The following is a 15575-nucleotide window of genomic DNA, read 5'->3' as shown; positions in this document are numbered from 1 at the left end:
TTTGTTCTGTGCTTTCTTTATCATGTCAGTTTCCTTAAGTACATAAATACATACTGTATTTGAGTTGCAGCATTTTAGCTGTGGTGGTTCCTTGGCTTTTGTTGTTGTTTTGTAGGGGTTTTTTTTATGTTTGATTTTGAGGCAGGGGTTACTATCTGTAGTTTTGAAGGGTATGCTGCAGGGGGCATAGCGACAGTCCGTAGACTTTGAATTAGGTAATGTACATCTCCCAAGGGCATTTCCATTTCACCTTGACCAGCTTCTGTAGCTGATGACAGCTTTGAATTATTGTATCACACCTAAAGGAGACCCTTCATGTTTCCTGTACACTTCGTCAGTTACAGCAAGCAGACGGCTTGTATTTGGATCAGATTCCCAGTTTTCAGTCTTTTATTTTTACTTCCACACCCTCCAGCATCTCCTTGGTACTCTTTCACTTTCACCCCGTTGAAGACTGCTGAGCTAAAGAGAATGGTCTCTTTATTACTGAAGTTTCCATTCTGCCCATCATCCTACACGCGTCCATCCTAGTATGTCTCTTTATTCTGGAGAAAACAGGGCATCAGGGGTTTTTCTAGTCTCAAAATTTCCCACATCCCAGAATCTACTGAAGAACTTAAGCCTATCACTAAGTGGAGGAAAAACTACTGCTAGGTCATGCATTAGGTTTCAGTTCAGTTCATTTGCTCAGTTGTGTCGACTCTTTGTGACCCCATGCACTGCAGCACGCCAGGCCTCCCCGTCTATCACCAACTCCCGAGTTTACCCAAACTCATGTCCATTGAGTCGGTGATGCCATCCAGCCATCTCATCCTCTGTCGTCCCCTTCTCCTTCCGCTTTCAATCTTTCCCAGCGTCACAGTCTTTTCCAATGAGCCACTTCTTTGCATCAGGTGGCCAGAGTATTGGAGTTTCAGCTTCAGCATTAGTCCTTCAAGTGAATATTCAGGACTGATTTCCTTTAGGATGGACTGGTTTGATCTCCTTGCAGTCCAAGGGACTCTCAAGAGTCTTTTCCAACACCACAGTTCAAAAGCATCAATTCTTCGGTGCTCAGCTTTCTTTACAGTCCAACTCTCACATCCATACATGACCACTGGAAAAATCATAGCCTTGACTAGACAGACCTTTGCTGGCAAAGTAATGTCTCTGCTTTTCATATGTTGTCTAGGTTGGTCATAACTTCTCTTCCAAGGAGCAAGCATCTTTTAATTTCAAATGCACGATGCTGGATGCTTGGGGCTGGTGCACTGGGACGACCCAGAGGGATGGTATGGGGAGGGAGGAGGGAGGAGGGTTTAGGATGGGGAACACATGTATAATTTTTTTTTAATTAAAATTGAATAAAAAAAAAAAAAGCTTCAATCACCATCTGCAGTGATTTTGGAGCCCAGAAAAATAGTCAGCCACTGTTCCCACTGTTTCGCCATCTATTTGCCATGAAGTGATGGGACCGGATGCCATGATCTCAGTTTTCTGAATGTTGAGTTTTAAGTTAATGTTTTCACTCTCCTCTTTAACTTTCATCAAGAGACTCTTTAGTTCTTCTTTGTTTTCTGCCATAAGGGTGGTGTCATCTGCATATCTGAGGTTATTGATATTTCTCCCGGCAATCTTGATTCCAGCTTGTGCTTCATCCAGCCCAGCATTTCTCATGATATACTTTGCATAAAAGTTAAATAAGCAAGGTAACAATATACAGCCTTGACGTACTCCTTTTCCTATTTGGAACCAGTCTGTTCCGTGTCCAGTTCTAACTGTTGCTTCTTGACCTGCATACAGGTTTCTCAAGAGGCAGGTCAGGTGGTCTGGTATTTCTATCTCTTTCAGAATTTTCCACAGTTTGTTGTGGTCCACACAGTCAATGGCTTTGGGATAGTCAGTAAAACAGAAGTAGATGATTTTCTGGAACTCTCTTGCTTTTTTGGTGATCCACCGGATGTTGGCAATTTGATCTCTGGTTCCTCTGCCTTTTCTAAAACCAGCTTGAACATCTGGAAGTTCATGGTTCACATACTGTTGAAGCCTGGCTTGGAGAATTTTGAGCATTACTTTGCTAGTGAGTGAGATGAGCATAATTTGCAGTAGTAGTTTGAGTAGTCTTTGGCATTGCCTTTCTTTGGGACTAGAATGAAAACTGACCTTTTCCAGTCCTGTGGTCACTGCTGAGTTTTCCAAATTTGCTGGCATATTGGGTGCAGCATTTTCACAGCATCGTCTTTGAGGGTTTGAAATAGTTCAGCTCAAATTCCATCACCTTCACTAGCTTTGTTCTTAGTGATGCTTCCTAAGGCCCTCTTGACTTCACATTCCGGGATGTCTGGCTATAGGTGAGTGATCGCACCATTGTGATCATCTGGGTCGTGAAGATCTTTTTTGTACAGTTCTTCTGTGTATTCTTGCCACCTCTTCTTAATATCTTCTGCTTCTGTTAGGTCCATACCATTTCTGTCCTTTATTGTGCTCATCTTTGCATGAAATATTCCCTTGGTATATCTAGTTTTCTTGAAGAGATCTCTAGTCTTTCCCATTCTATTGTTTTCCTCTATTTCTTTGCAGTGATCATTTTAAGGAAGACTTTCTTATCTCTCCTTGCTATTCTTTGGAACTCTGCATTCAAATGGGTATATCTTTCCTTTTCTCCTTTGCCTTTTGTGTCTCGTCTTTTCATAGCTATTTGTAAGCCTCCTCAGACAATCATTTTGCCATTTTGCATTTCTTTTTCTTGAGGATGGTCTTGATTCCTGCCTCCTGTACAATGTCATGAACCTCCGTCCATTAGAATTGGGCGGCAGACAATATGGGACCAAGTCTCTTGTGCAGTAAAATAGATTTGAAAACGTATGAACCTCTAATCCTCCAAATGGGAGAGACTGTAGCAAACCCAGAGTTTCCTGGTTGTACTTACATTGTTGTTGTTCAGTCGCTCAGTCGTGTCCAACTCATCGTGACCCCATGGACTGCAGCCCACCAGGCTCCTCCATCCATGGGATTTTCTAGGCCAGAGTACTGGAGTGGGGTGTCATTGCCTTCTCCACATCCATGCATGACTACTGGACAAACCATAGCTTTGACGATATAGACCTTTGTCAGCAAAGTGATGTCTCTGCTTTTTAATACTCCATCTAGGTTTGTCATAGCTTTCTTCCAAGGAGCCAAGCATCTTTTAATGCCTGCAGTCACCATCTGTAGTGATATTGGAGGCCAAGAAAATAGTCTATCACTGTTACCATTTTTCTCCGTCTATTTACCACAAAGTGATGGGACTGGATGCCGTGCTCTTAGTTTTTGAATGTTGAGTTTTAAACCAGCTTTTCACTCTCCTCTGTCACTGTCCTCAAGAGGCTCTTTAGTTCCTCTTCACTTTCTGCCTTTAGGGTGGTGTCATCTGTGTGTGCTTATATTACTGCTCTTCCTCTTGTGATGCGCCCTTTTTTCTTTTCCTAATACCCAGATTTATGCTTCTTTCTCTGTACGAATATAGGAATAGTACTTTCTTGATTTCTGTGGTCTTTGTTCTGTTTTGCTCAGTCGCCAGAGATATAGAAAAGATGACTTATATTCTATTCTGATGATGGAAAACGTTCCAGAAGAGTTCAGATATCCTTGAAAATATCTACTTATTAATGGTTAGTCCTGGTGACAGAGACAAGATGAGATCAGTGAGCTTATCCTCGAATGAGAGACAGAAGATGAAGGTGGAATTGGCCTTTTTCTATCATCTCCCAACTTTGAATGTGGAAATCACAAGCTAGCTCAAATTTCAGCCCATTTTCAATAAATAGTAGATGATTTACTTTCAAATTTCTTCTTCTTCCACCTCTTACTTAGAGTTATTAGTGTGAAATCTCAAATAGCACGTATTGTTACACTAGAATTTCTTCTTGGTTAATACTTTTATTTCACCATCATCATTTTGCACTTCTCTGAAGAACTCATGATCAAAACTATATGTGTCCTGCAAGCAAGTTTTGATTTATAAGTAAAAGATTTTGGCGTTGTACTAATATGTTGGAATTTCCGTTAGGCATTTACTTTTCTTCACTCCTGTATTTATTTCTTTCCCTATCATGCTCTAGAACTTTGACTTAAGTGGTTTGATTTTTATCCCAGTAAAGTTCACTGCATGGGGGAAGCATGTTGAAAATGTGCTCAAATCACAGAAAATGTGGTTTTTAAAATGGAAACTAATTATACCCTTTTAGAAAAAATTTACTGAACCTAAACAATGTTATCAACCAGGAGGAAACATCGTTTTGAAGGAGTAACCTGATAGGTTGTATCAGGTTCTGTGTGTATAATGTCATTTATCCATTGCAAAACAGTTTTCATTCTTAACACCATCAACGAGCATATCTTGGAGATGAGGGGGTTTATTTTTCAAAAAGACAAACAAATTAGGTCTCTGGTAACGTGCCCTGATGAATTTTCTCACTGATAGGGAAACTACTATGGTGTCTAGTAATCCTTGTGATTTCAATATTTATTAGAAAACCTCTTGCCGAAGTGACTTTTAAAAATCTGATCCTGATTGAGAATCATTGGCGTATACTCTGGGCGGTTAGTTTCCTTTCGCTTGAAAGTAATGGTGGTTCCTTAAAGTTTTCATCTGTAGCTTTTACCCAGTTTCATACTGAACAAAGGAATAGTTTGAGAAAAAGGAGGAAAGCTTTCCTTGGATTATTTTGGGTACAATTTGGCCAAATTAGTATGTCTTGCTGAAGGTAAACATTTTAGAAACATGATTGCCTTTATCACTTTATAGTGTGTTATAATAGAATGTGTAATTACAAAGCTTAAAATCCAAATACAACAGTAGCCAACTGTCAAGTCACTGGTGTTGATTCTTTAAATCCCCTTTACAGTTTCAACCTTGACAACAATCCCACAGCTGATCACTACTATGTCACAGATACACGTACAAAATCACTCAGAAGAGTGTAGTTTGTGGTTAAGCTTTGGAAGGAGTTGTAGAAGATTTAGCTTTGGAATGACTTGGCAGAATTCTTTTTAAAAATAGGATAGAGTCCCTGCAGTCCGGCATGGGTTAGGAACGGTCTCTGTACCACAGAGTGAAACGGTCCTGGGAGTCTGGAATTTTACTATGAAGGAAGTTCTGTTGTCTTTTATTGTTTGTAACCTAAACCCTTACTCTAGTGATTCTCACCAGGGGGTGATTTTGCCCCACAGGAAACATTTGGTAATGTCTGGAGATATTTTGGGGTGTTAGAACCCGGGGGCTAGGGGGTGCCTATAGGTGGTACTGGAATAATCCAGTGTATAGAGGCCAGGGATTCAGGAAACATACTACAATTCATAAGAAAAGCACCCCCGACACACACCAATCCCTGCCAGGCAAAGAATGCTCTGGCATGAAAACAGTGCCAGGACTGTGAAATGCTACCCTAGCACAAAATTTGACTTTATTCTTAGTATGTGCTAACAGTGATCATAGTTTCTAATCTTTGAATGATCAACTCATCATTTAATAAAAAAACATTACTCACGGAAACATTTTCAACACTTAACTCTGTCAGTAGACTCCACATACACTATAATTGGGTATCAAGTAAAAATAAATAAACAAATAGTGGACATGTAAAACCTTAACACCTGGGGCTTCCCAGATGGCGCTGGTGGTAAAGAATCTGCCTGCCAGTGCAGGAGGTGCAAGAGACGTGGGTTCGATCCCTGTGTTGGGAAGATTCCCTGGAGGAGGAAATGTTACCCCACTCCAGTATTCTTGCCTGGGAAATCCCATGGACAGAGGTGCCAGGCGGCATGGGGTCACAAAAGAGTCAGACATGGCCGAGCACACACAAAACCGTAGCACTGTGTCATACTTCCCTTTTCCTTTGCCTTCGTGGTCGGCAGGGTAGATATTATTAATAGCTAGAGTAAGAAAGACTAATGGGACCTCTTATGCTGCTGCTGCTGAGTCGCTTCAATCATGTCCGACTCTGTGCGACCCCATAGAGGGCAGTCTACCAGGCTTCCCTGTCCCTGGGATTCTCCAGGCAAGAACACTGGAGTGGGTTGCCATTTCCTTCTCCAATGCATGAAAGTGAAAAGTGAAAGTGATGTCGTTCAGTCGTGTCCGACTCTTAGCGACCCCATGGACTGCAGCTCCTCCATCTATGGGATTTTCCAGGCAAGAGTACTGGAGTGGGGGACCCCTTACAGTTGATCCCTAAATACTCTAAGAGAGACAGTAGTCACGTATCACTAATGATCTCGGTGGTGTGTTTATTATGCCTTTGAGTGACAGTAGTTGTCAAGATCCTTTGCCTTGTAAAATAATCTAGTTATAAATCTCATTAACTTATTTCAGCATCTCATTTTCTGTGAGTCTCTAAAAATAACGAATTTACATGAATTTATTTGGTTTCCCCACTAAAGTCTATGGGGAAGAACTTTCCTTTTTAGTCTCTGAATTTAGGAGTAACCCTTTGTCAAATCCTGACATTTGACAAAGGGTTACTCCATTTTATACCAAATTAAAAGGGTCTAAAAATTCTTACTGATTTGATAATATTTTTCCTGTCTCATCCTCTCATTATTATAGTTATTTAAATATTTTTCAAAATTCTTGTCCTCTGTTTTGATTTTTGAAAACTTGGGGCTGATTTATCCAGTGTCTCTATTCTTCAGAAATTGAGCATGGTCTAGGACTGGGTAGAAATGAAATCAAACAATCTTTTTTCCTTTTATTTCTCTTTTTCCATAGTTTGTTTATTTTTTCCACATTATTATAGTCTTTAGCTTTTGAGCAAAAATAGCTCTTCCAAGTTTGGTCTTCCATGGCTTATCCAGTTTTTAGGTCAGTTGTACTGTGTAATGGGCTCACTCGGTTATCCTTTGGAGAAAATTTCATGGACTAGATGAGGTTTTCTGGAAGTGCCAAGTAAAAATGAGTTTAACAGGTGGCCTAAGGAATTTTTGGTCAAGCAAAGAGGTCCAAGAAATTTAAAAGTTTGAAAGGCATTCTTGGGAACTTGGAAACGTTTAAAGGCATCATCCCAGCTATCTCACTGAGGTGGACCTTTTGGTTGGGCTATTTGGGGTGTGTAGAGGTAATATTTTCAAAGGCATCTGCCATGTCACTGGCGGATCTGAGTCCAAAATACAGATCTATCTTCTGGGCTCTTTAGTTGCCTCTCAAATAAGTAGTGTTTCAGTCCACTGTTTATTAAACACTAGCTGGTCTCTGGTGGCTCAATTGGTAGAGAGTTCGCCTGCAATGCAGGAGACCCAGGTTTGATCCCTGAGTCAGGAAAACCTCCTGAAGAAGGAACTGGCAACCCACTCCAGTATGCTTGCCTGGGAAATCCCATGGACAGAGAAGCCTGTTGGGCTACAGTCCATGGGGTCGCAAAATTCAGACATGACTTAGTGACTAAACCACCACCACCAACTGGTAACCAGTTGTTCTTTGAGCTGCTCATAGGATGAGTGTGTTCAGCACTCAGCCACAAGTTGTGAGAGGCAGAACTGTGAGGTCTGTTCTCTGATTAAAGCGTTTCAGTTTAGGTGGAAATGCTCTTGAAAGAGGAAGCCTGGAAAAGCAGCATTTCAAGGAAGATGCCCTGGAGGAGGGAATGGCCACCCACTCCAGTATCCTTGCATGGGAAATCCCAGAGGAGCCTGTTAAGCTACGAGTCCATGGTGTTGCAAAAGAGCCCCCACATGACTGAGCAGCTAAACAACAGCAGCAGCAGCAACTGAGTGTTGCATGGACAGCGCAGAATGTAAATGTATCAGGGAGAAGAGATCGTGAAGGAGCTGGAAGTAGGAAGGGATCCTCAGGGGAGAGGTTGAACCCAAGATGGGCCTCACCAAATAAATAGGGGATCCTGTGATACAGGGGGTCCAGATCTTGTGACTAGATGTCTGGGCTTTAAGTTCCCCTGACTTTCAGCATCATATCTAAACTCTAATTTCAACAGAATCTCCAGTAGTGACATACTAAAGATGCATAGCCCACTAATACATGACATACAAGGAAAAAGTATATTTCAACTTAAATATTTTTCCATGTCTGTCATATAGTCAAATACCTGTGAGCTTTACTTTTTAAGCTACTGTAGCTTGAAAAAGAAGGTAGCTCCATTTTGTGAATAACTATGTTCTTTGTAAATAACCACATTCCTCTTACTGATCTGCTCATTGGACAGCGACAGGTGTTTGGGGAGCAACTAATTTGTCACCTTACAGGCACTTGTGAGATGCCATATAACTGCTAGTAAGAGTCATACCCAGAGCTAAGCCTGAACGCCTTCTGTGAAAGATACTCTTTTTCATGGTCAACTCTACGGTGAATTGCTAAGGGAGAGAACCTATAAGGAAGGACATAAAATAAGTTCTCATTTCATTTGTTCCAGGGTAATTCAACATAGTCATTGACATAAGACTTTATACATGTTGATACTTTAGAGAGAGATTCAATCATTAACTGCTTTTCAAGTTTTTCATTTACCATTTTGTTGTTGCTGGAGTTCAGAAGGAGGATCCAGTTTGTCGGGAAGATTTGAGACTGGTTATTCTTGGCCAGTTAGTTTTCAAAAGGTCAGGGTTAAGTGTCATGTGAACCCTGCAGGTCATGCTGGAGTTTTATTCATTACATTATGGGCTCTTTCTTACCTGACCAATAGGCCGTACAGAAGAATAACGGTAGTGATGGTCTTTTATTGTTGCTAAAGTCCCAGACCTGCTTTTAAGGAACAATTTTCATGTTTAGAGGCGGTGACCGTTTCTCAAGGTTTATTGCCATTATATTCCTCTAGCTTTGATGCAAACCCAAACCAACTACGTCTTTGTATTTTATTACTTGAAAAATGAAAGCTGTCAGATCTAAGCAAGATGTATTCTTGGATATTTTGAAATTCCGAGGGCTGTCTCTGTTGTAAAATGAAGAGTTCTGAAAGAAGTATTGGAAACCTGAGCCACTAAATATTTTGTGATTGAACACGGCCTCCTTTTTCTGCTTCTTGCCACAGGGCTATCCATCACACTCCTCAGCAGACATCAATTCCAGTCTTCCTCCGATGTCCACTTTCCACCGTAGTGGTACCAACCATTACAGCAGCTCATCGTGTACACCTCCTGCCAACGGGACAGACAGTATAATGGGTGAGTCGTGGAAACGCCGATTCTGTTGCTGACAACCAGTGTCAGGGTTTTAACCATCAAGGAATTCTTTTTCTACCCCCAGTCCCATCACTGAACAGTAATCGAGCCATGAATGTTTATCACATGGACAAATGAGCCAAACAGAAATCGTCATTATCTTGACTGTAATCTCTTTTTGTTCCAAGAAACTGCTATTTGGCTGACTGTCTCCACCGTGAGTGATTAGATTGAACCAAGTTTGAATAGATCAACGTATGCTTCTCACACTCTCAAACAGCTAATAAAGTGAACTTTTCTAAGAGGAGCCATTGAAAATTAGTAAGATAGAAGGCGTAATAGCTCTTAATAGGAGTTACTGATCATTCTCAAATTCCAGTCACCATGCTAAGCTTTTCACTGTCATACACCACTGTCCTCTGGAAACTAGTTCATGTGATGTTCAGACATACGTATTAAGAATTAGATAGTTTTACCTTCTGGAGGATGCAGCATTGTGGAATCCTTCAGACAGGAAGAAGTGTTTGCAGACTTATGGGAGAGGAGATGGCTGGGCATCAGTGAGCCAGAATTTACTTGCTACTTTTTCTCAGCAAAATTACTAATGAGTCAAGACTCAAGCAGAGTGTCCTGTCGAATAAACAAAGCCATCATCTCTAAGTTTTTGTGATGTTCACTGTGGTCCTCTCCCAGGATGGACGGTTACCCCACGAACACTCTTCTCTTGAGGAAAGGGCTAGGTAGGCTGCCCCTGGGGGGAGGCAGCCACCACCCTCTGATTCTGCCTTCAACAACCTTGTCATTCAGATGAGAGGCACAGTCTGACGCTGCAGGGTCTTCTTAAAACTTCAGACTTCCTCTGCTCACCACCTACTCTGGTTCTAGCTCAAACCCACAACTAACTCGGCCTTATGATCCCTTCCCATGGGTCCAGTTAGTGATGAGTTCACTAACTGTACATTTATTTTTCATTTTGGGGGGCTTCCCAGGTGGCTCATGATAAAGAATCCACATGCCAATGCAAGAGACACAGGAGACACAGTTTTGATCCCTGGGTCGGGAAGATCCCCTGGAGGCAGAAATGGCAACCCACTCCAGTATTCTTGCCTGGAAAATTCCATGGACAAAGGAGCCTGGCGGGCTACAGTCCATGGGGTCGCAAAGACTCAGACAACACACTGAGACTGGAATGTGTATTTATTTATTTATTTTGGCTGAGCCACACAGCATGTGGGATCTTAGTTCCCCGATCAGAGATTGATCCCGGCCCCCTGCATTGGAAGCGTGGAGGTCTTAACCACAGGACTGCCAGGGAAGTCCCTAACTGTACATTTTAAAGATAAGAATGTGTGACAGGAGAGTAGTTCCTTTAGCTCTTTGCAGTTGTTTAAAAATTTTCTTTGGATAGTCTCTGGAACTTGGGGAAGTGGGATGAATCACTTAATGAGGGGGAGAGTTTTTGATGAAAGAGAAGAGATGTGTTTTGAAATGTTGTAAATGTAATTCTGCCTAAATAATACAGTCCCTGCTTACTCAGTAATGCACTTCACACTTGAGATGAGCCATCTAGCAGCCCTTCCTTTCACTGCCATGTCTCACTGAGAGGCGAATTTAGGAAATAGTTTCCATTTTTGTGACTTTTCATAATAAAGCCTCTACCGGTGCGTTGTGTCAGTTTGACCTTGGAGAGCTATGGACAAAGGTCATGCGGGGAAGTTTTGCTAACTATCAGTGCAGTTTTGGCAGATCCGAAAAACAAGAAGAAAGAAAGAAGTGCAGAACTGAAAGAGTGAGAAAAGCATATTTCACTTCAGTGTGGTTTGACAAATGGAAAGCCCCTTTCTGCAGTCATGAGGTCTTAGTTATAAAGAAGGATGACCGGTCATTCATCCTTTTACAAGGCAGATTTCCTGTCTATTTGTGGTTTGAGTAATTTTCTTTTTTTAGGAAGGTAGAAAGGTAGAGCAAAAGCTTGAGCTGAAGAAAGCAAATTTAGGCACTTTTTGAAAAAAAAGTTGTGTTGACTGATTTGCCAAACAGTTCCTGTAAGAGTCCCCAGGACTCGGGAAGAAAGCGATCTTATGAGATGGTGTGATTATGCTCCATGCCCTGTGGTCAGCACGGCCACGAGTCTCAGTTGGAATGGAATTCGCCTTATTTAAGCTGATTGGCTCATCACTGGCTTGTGGATGAACAGGAATGTCTACCCTCCTTTTTTATTTTGTCTGGGCGGGTAGAGCGTTAATTGGTGACTTCTACATACTAATACGTAGGGCCTGGCTATGTTAAGATGGACTTACTATACAGACCAGAGGCCCCTGTTTAAGTAGAGGGAGGGTCTAGACAATAATAAAGGAGCTATACTTTTCGATGAGAGAAGTGTGAGATTTCTGGAATCCAGAGAAAGCTTTTTAGGAACAACTTTATTGCATAAAGTACTCCACCATCATGAGTGTACTTGTTAAAATCTTCTAGCAACTTGTGAGAAAGCTTTACAGTCATTTCGGGACATAAGTAGACATGGTAATTCAGCTTTTTGGAGGAATAGATCTTTATTAATTTGCATACATACTTGTTACTTTAGGATTACTTTAAGGGAGAACATTCTAGAATGTTCATCCTTAAAATAATACATCCTCCAATTCCTTAAGTTAAAATACAGAGGAGAATTTAAGTATAATAATAAGCCTTCATATTTGCACAAGGTCCAAGTCACCCCTGTTTCTTTGCACTTTTTTTATTCTTTGCATTTTAATTCTCCTAGGTTTTGGTTTGATTTTTCAGAGTGTGGTAGAAGGCAGGGGTGGCAGCATGTCTGTGGAACAAGAAGAGAAGATTTCTGATGTTAGTGATACTTCCCTAACAAACAGTATGGATTAATAGGATACATCTGTAGACTTTTGAAAGTATTTGGCATATACTCACTCATTCTGAAATACAGGAAATAAAGAAATATTACATTGCCTGTATCTCAAAGAACAAACAGAGCTAATTAAATAATTGGTAAATAGGGAACACACAGCCTGACACATGTTTGAGATTACACACATGATTCTGTAGAAAATGACTGTAAGCAATACTAATGCCGTAAGAATGGGGTTCAAGCACTAACACATGGACATCGCGTTCTTCAAGTTTTCTTGGTGCAAAGTGGCAAGGCAGTGCAGGCTTTTCGTAGATGGCGTTGGTGTCTTAGGAAGAGGCTTTTTCCGTCAAGAGGAAGATCACAGCTCCACGTTGTGCTGTGTCTTCCTGGCAGTCAGTGACTGTCCTCAACCAATCATAGAAGAGCAAAATGCTTGTGGAGTGAGTTGTAAAATCTGGACCCATCAGCAGGTACCCTGTCTGGAAACATGCTCCCTTGCCTCTGGATCTGTCCCCTGCATCTCAAGAGATGGAATACGCTCACGGAGGTTTGGGATAGCTTGTGTTGACTTGGAGGGATGGTCATCGTCTCTTGTGTTTTCTTTTGCCCTTTTATGCCCAGTGTCATTTTTTGAGAAAAGCTGAGGAAGGGCAAAACCGACTCTGATTGTGTTAATGACAGAGGTTGTTGTTGTTGTTAATGTCACATTCATCCATGGAGTTTTGAAAGAATTGTACAGTAAGATATTTTACTTGCAGCATGCAGTCCACTGCTTTTCTACAAATGCTAGAGTGCATTAGACACGTCTGACTTAGAAGGGTGGATTAAGCACTCTGCTGCTGCTGCTAAGTCGCGTCAGAGTCGTGTCCAACTCTGTGCGACCCCGTAGACGGCAGCCCACGAGGCTCCCCCGTCCCTGGGATTCTCCAGGCAAGAACACTGGAGTGGGTTGCCATTGCCTTCTCCATAAGCACTCTGGAATGATACAAATGAAATGCATGGGACACACCGTGGATTCTTAGTCTTTCAACTGTTGGGGTGGCCAGTTAAGGACAGAAGCCGAGTCTGAGGACTTCAAGAGTTACCACCATCAGAGCCTTTCAACTTGCTTCCTGAAACTTTCTCAGTGTAACACTAGCTGGGTGTGCTTGAGAGTCATTACAGTTCAGAGCTTCTACCTGTGAGCAGGCGTCCAGAGAAGGAAATGGAAATAGTTATTAGGTACCAACTCTAGAGGGGAGAAATGTCTAGAGATTGGAGGCACATGCATAGCACATGGAACATCTTACGGAAAAACCGGAACTAGCTTTCTGGCCAACCCACTAGGCACCTACTGTCTCCATAGTTCCTTCCTACTTGCAAAACCCAATAGCTTTTTCTCTTCAAAAGGATTGAGAGACCCAGCTAGCACCACACAGTCCCCTACGACTACCCACGAAGGAGAATGCTCCAGTTCCCCAAGGGGAGATACCATTGGTGTGCATTCCGGGGGTGTGACCGCTTGCGGCTGGGGGCAACACAGCCTCCTTTCTCAGAGGGAATGGGGCATACAGCTAGCATAATGCTTACAATAACTGTTATTGTTTTGTTAGTCTTGAACCGGCCTGTCTAATGCATGGTATTCACCACGTCTTTAAACCTCAAACCAAACAGTGTTGAAGGAACAGCCTACGAAGATTGATGGAATACAACATGTGCTAAAGATTACCCTGGAATATCTATCTGGTTCATGAATTAATCTGGCTTCCAACTTGCACTTCTAATGACATGTTTGTATGACATGATGGGTTTTAGTGTGTGGCTTTTCTAGTAGAAACATTATGTCCATTTTCCCTTGAGGACCCGGTTTCACAGTAATTTTATTATGAGAATAGTCGCATAAGATTCACTTTATCTTCTACAAGAATCTTGAGCCTTCACATACAGTTGGGTGATGAACAGGCACAGAGCATAAGAGCAATAGGAATTTTATCCAGCAGCGTCGTGGCATCTTAGTTACAAAGACCACCAACGGAGAACAATAAACCAGTGTGATTTAAGTCTTCTCATCCATTTCCTGCACGTGGTTGATGGGGCCCAGCTTCCCCCTTGAATTCCTAAGAATCCATCCTGCTAAAAGTTCAGTGTTTGGTAGCCTGTACTTGAGTTCTTCTTCTAATATTGTAGGTCGTAGGAGAGCTGGGAATTCTCCTTCTTATATCTTTGTTGAGAAGCTCATGACATTGTTATGCTGTTTCTACTAGTTGAATAACATGAGGGTTGCTTGGACACAGTTCAGAAAAACCTAAATTTTAAAACCGTCATCTTCTTTCAGGCAGACACTATGAATTACACTTCATCTTTTTATAGCGCTGGCCCTTGGCTCAGTGATGAAGAATCCGCCTACCAATGCAGGAGACTCAGGAGTTTGATCCCTGATCCCTGAATCAGGAAGATCCCCTGGAGGAGGAAATGGCAATCCACTCCAGTATTCTTGCCTGAAAAATCCCATGGACAGAGGAGCCTGGCGGGCCGCAAAGAGCCAGACACGACTGAGCAGCTGAGCACACACATCCTTTTATAGCTTCGGGATGCACCCAGCCTGGGGTTCTGGGTGTGCAGTAAAGGGATAACACATCTTCCAAATTCTGGTTTTTCAGTAGTCAGCCCCGAGATACCACTTATCCTGATGTTTGGATCAGGGTGTGTTCTAATGCGAATTGCCATTTTCTCCAAAGTGGGGACAGAGACTGAGGGTGGTCCCACTTGTAGCTGAGAAGACTAAACCCTGCTTTCTGCCCCATCTTCCAGCCAGCAGCAGCACCTGCGTTCAGGCCATTTGAACAATGCTTGGGTGGTTGGCAGTGTCGAATCCTCCTACCAGATTACAGTTCCTCTTAATAATTACTCATCTTCAATCATATTCATCGTACAGCTCTACTTAGAGACTTGATTTTTTTTTTTCCTCTCCTTAGCTAGGGAAATTGCTAAGAGCTAAAATCACATAAGAAATCAATCCAGTTTTTATCAAGCAGAGACAGGAGTTCTTCTCTTTATTTCTGTTATGTGGGTATTTTGGTAATTTCTCATAATACCTTGACAAACACTCAGGCTTAGAATAGTAATCAAGTCCTGTTACATGAAAGGTAGAAAAGTAGATTTGATGTGCACACATTTAATGAGAAGTGTGGTTTGCTAAACGTGACTCATTACTCAATATAGAAGAAATTTTGCTATTTGAGTATTAAATATACATTCACTTTCTGATTACTTATGCCCGTTGACATATCAGGCACATAACTAAAAAAGAGTCTTTAGGAGGAGGATCCGTGTAGCTTAACATGTTTAAGGACTCTTGAAAGTGTGTCTTCTCCAGTGTTGCCTGGAACAGAAGAAAAGGCATTCCAAGTGTGAAGCAAACTGGTCCCAGTAAACTGCTTTGAAACTTGAACCCTCGGGTTGATTCTCCAGCTGTTGCAGGTAGAATGGCTCTATATTTAAAAAAAAATAAGAGTCTGTTCTTATCAGTGACTTGCATGAGTAGCCTTTGTAATTTTCTCAAACATTTTCATGACAGTATGAGGTAAGGAGTTAAATTCTGTCT

The 15575-nt window shown here is 41.8% G+C and overlaps 1 protein-coding gene across 21 annotated transcripts in view; it reads left to right on the top strand.

Annotated features, from left to right (window-relative positions):
* Positions 1–15575, top strand: part of TCF4 (transcription factor 4) — a 385601-nt gene that overhangs the window by 327116 nt on the left and 42910 nt on the right. For all 21 annotated transcript variants that reach the window (XM_027525705.1, XM_027525688.1, XM_027525689.1 and 18 more), the window contains one exon: positions 8997–9129. In XM_027525705.1, coding sequence (XP_027381506.1) covers positions 8997–9129 — 133 coding nt within the window. The remainder of the gene's footprint in view (positions 1–8996; positions 9130–15575) is intronic.

The sequence above is a fragment of the Bos indicus x Bos taurus genome, chromosome 24, assembly GCF_003369695.1.
Source record: "Bos indicus x Bos taurus breed Angus x Brahman F1 hybrid chromosome 24, Bos_hybrid_MaternalHap_v2.0, whole genome shotgun sequence".
Lineage (NCBI taxonomy): Eukaryota > Metazoa > Chordata > Mammalia > Artiodactyla > Bovidae > Bos > Bos indicus x Bos taurus.
This window is presented reverse-complemented; position numbering and strand designations above follow the sequence as displayed.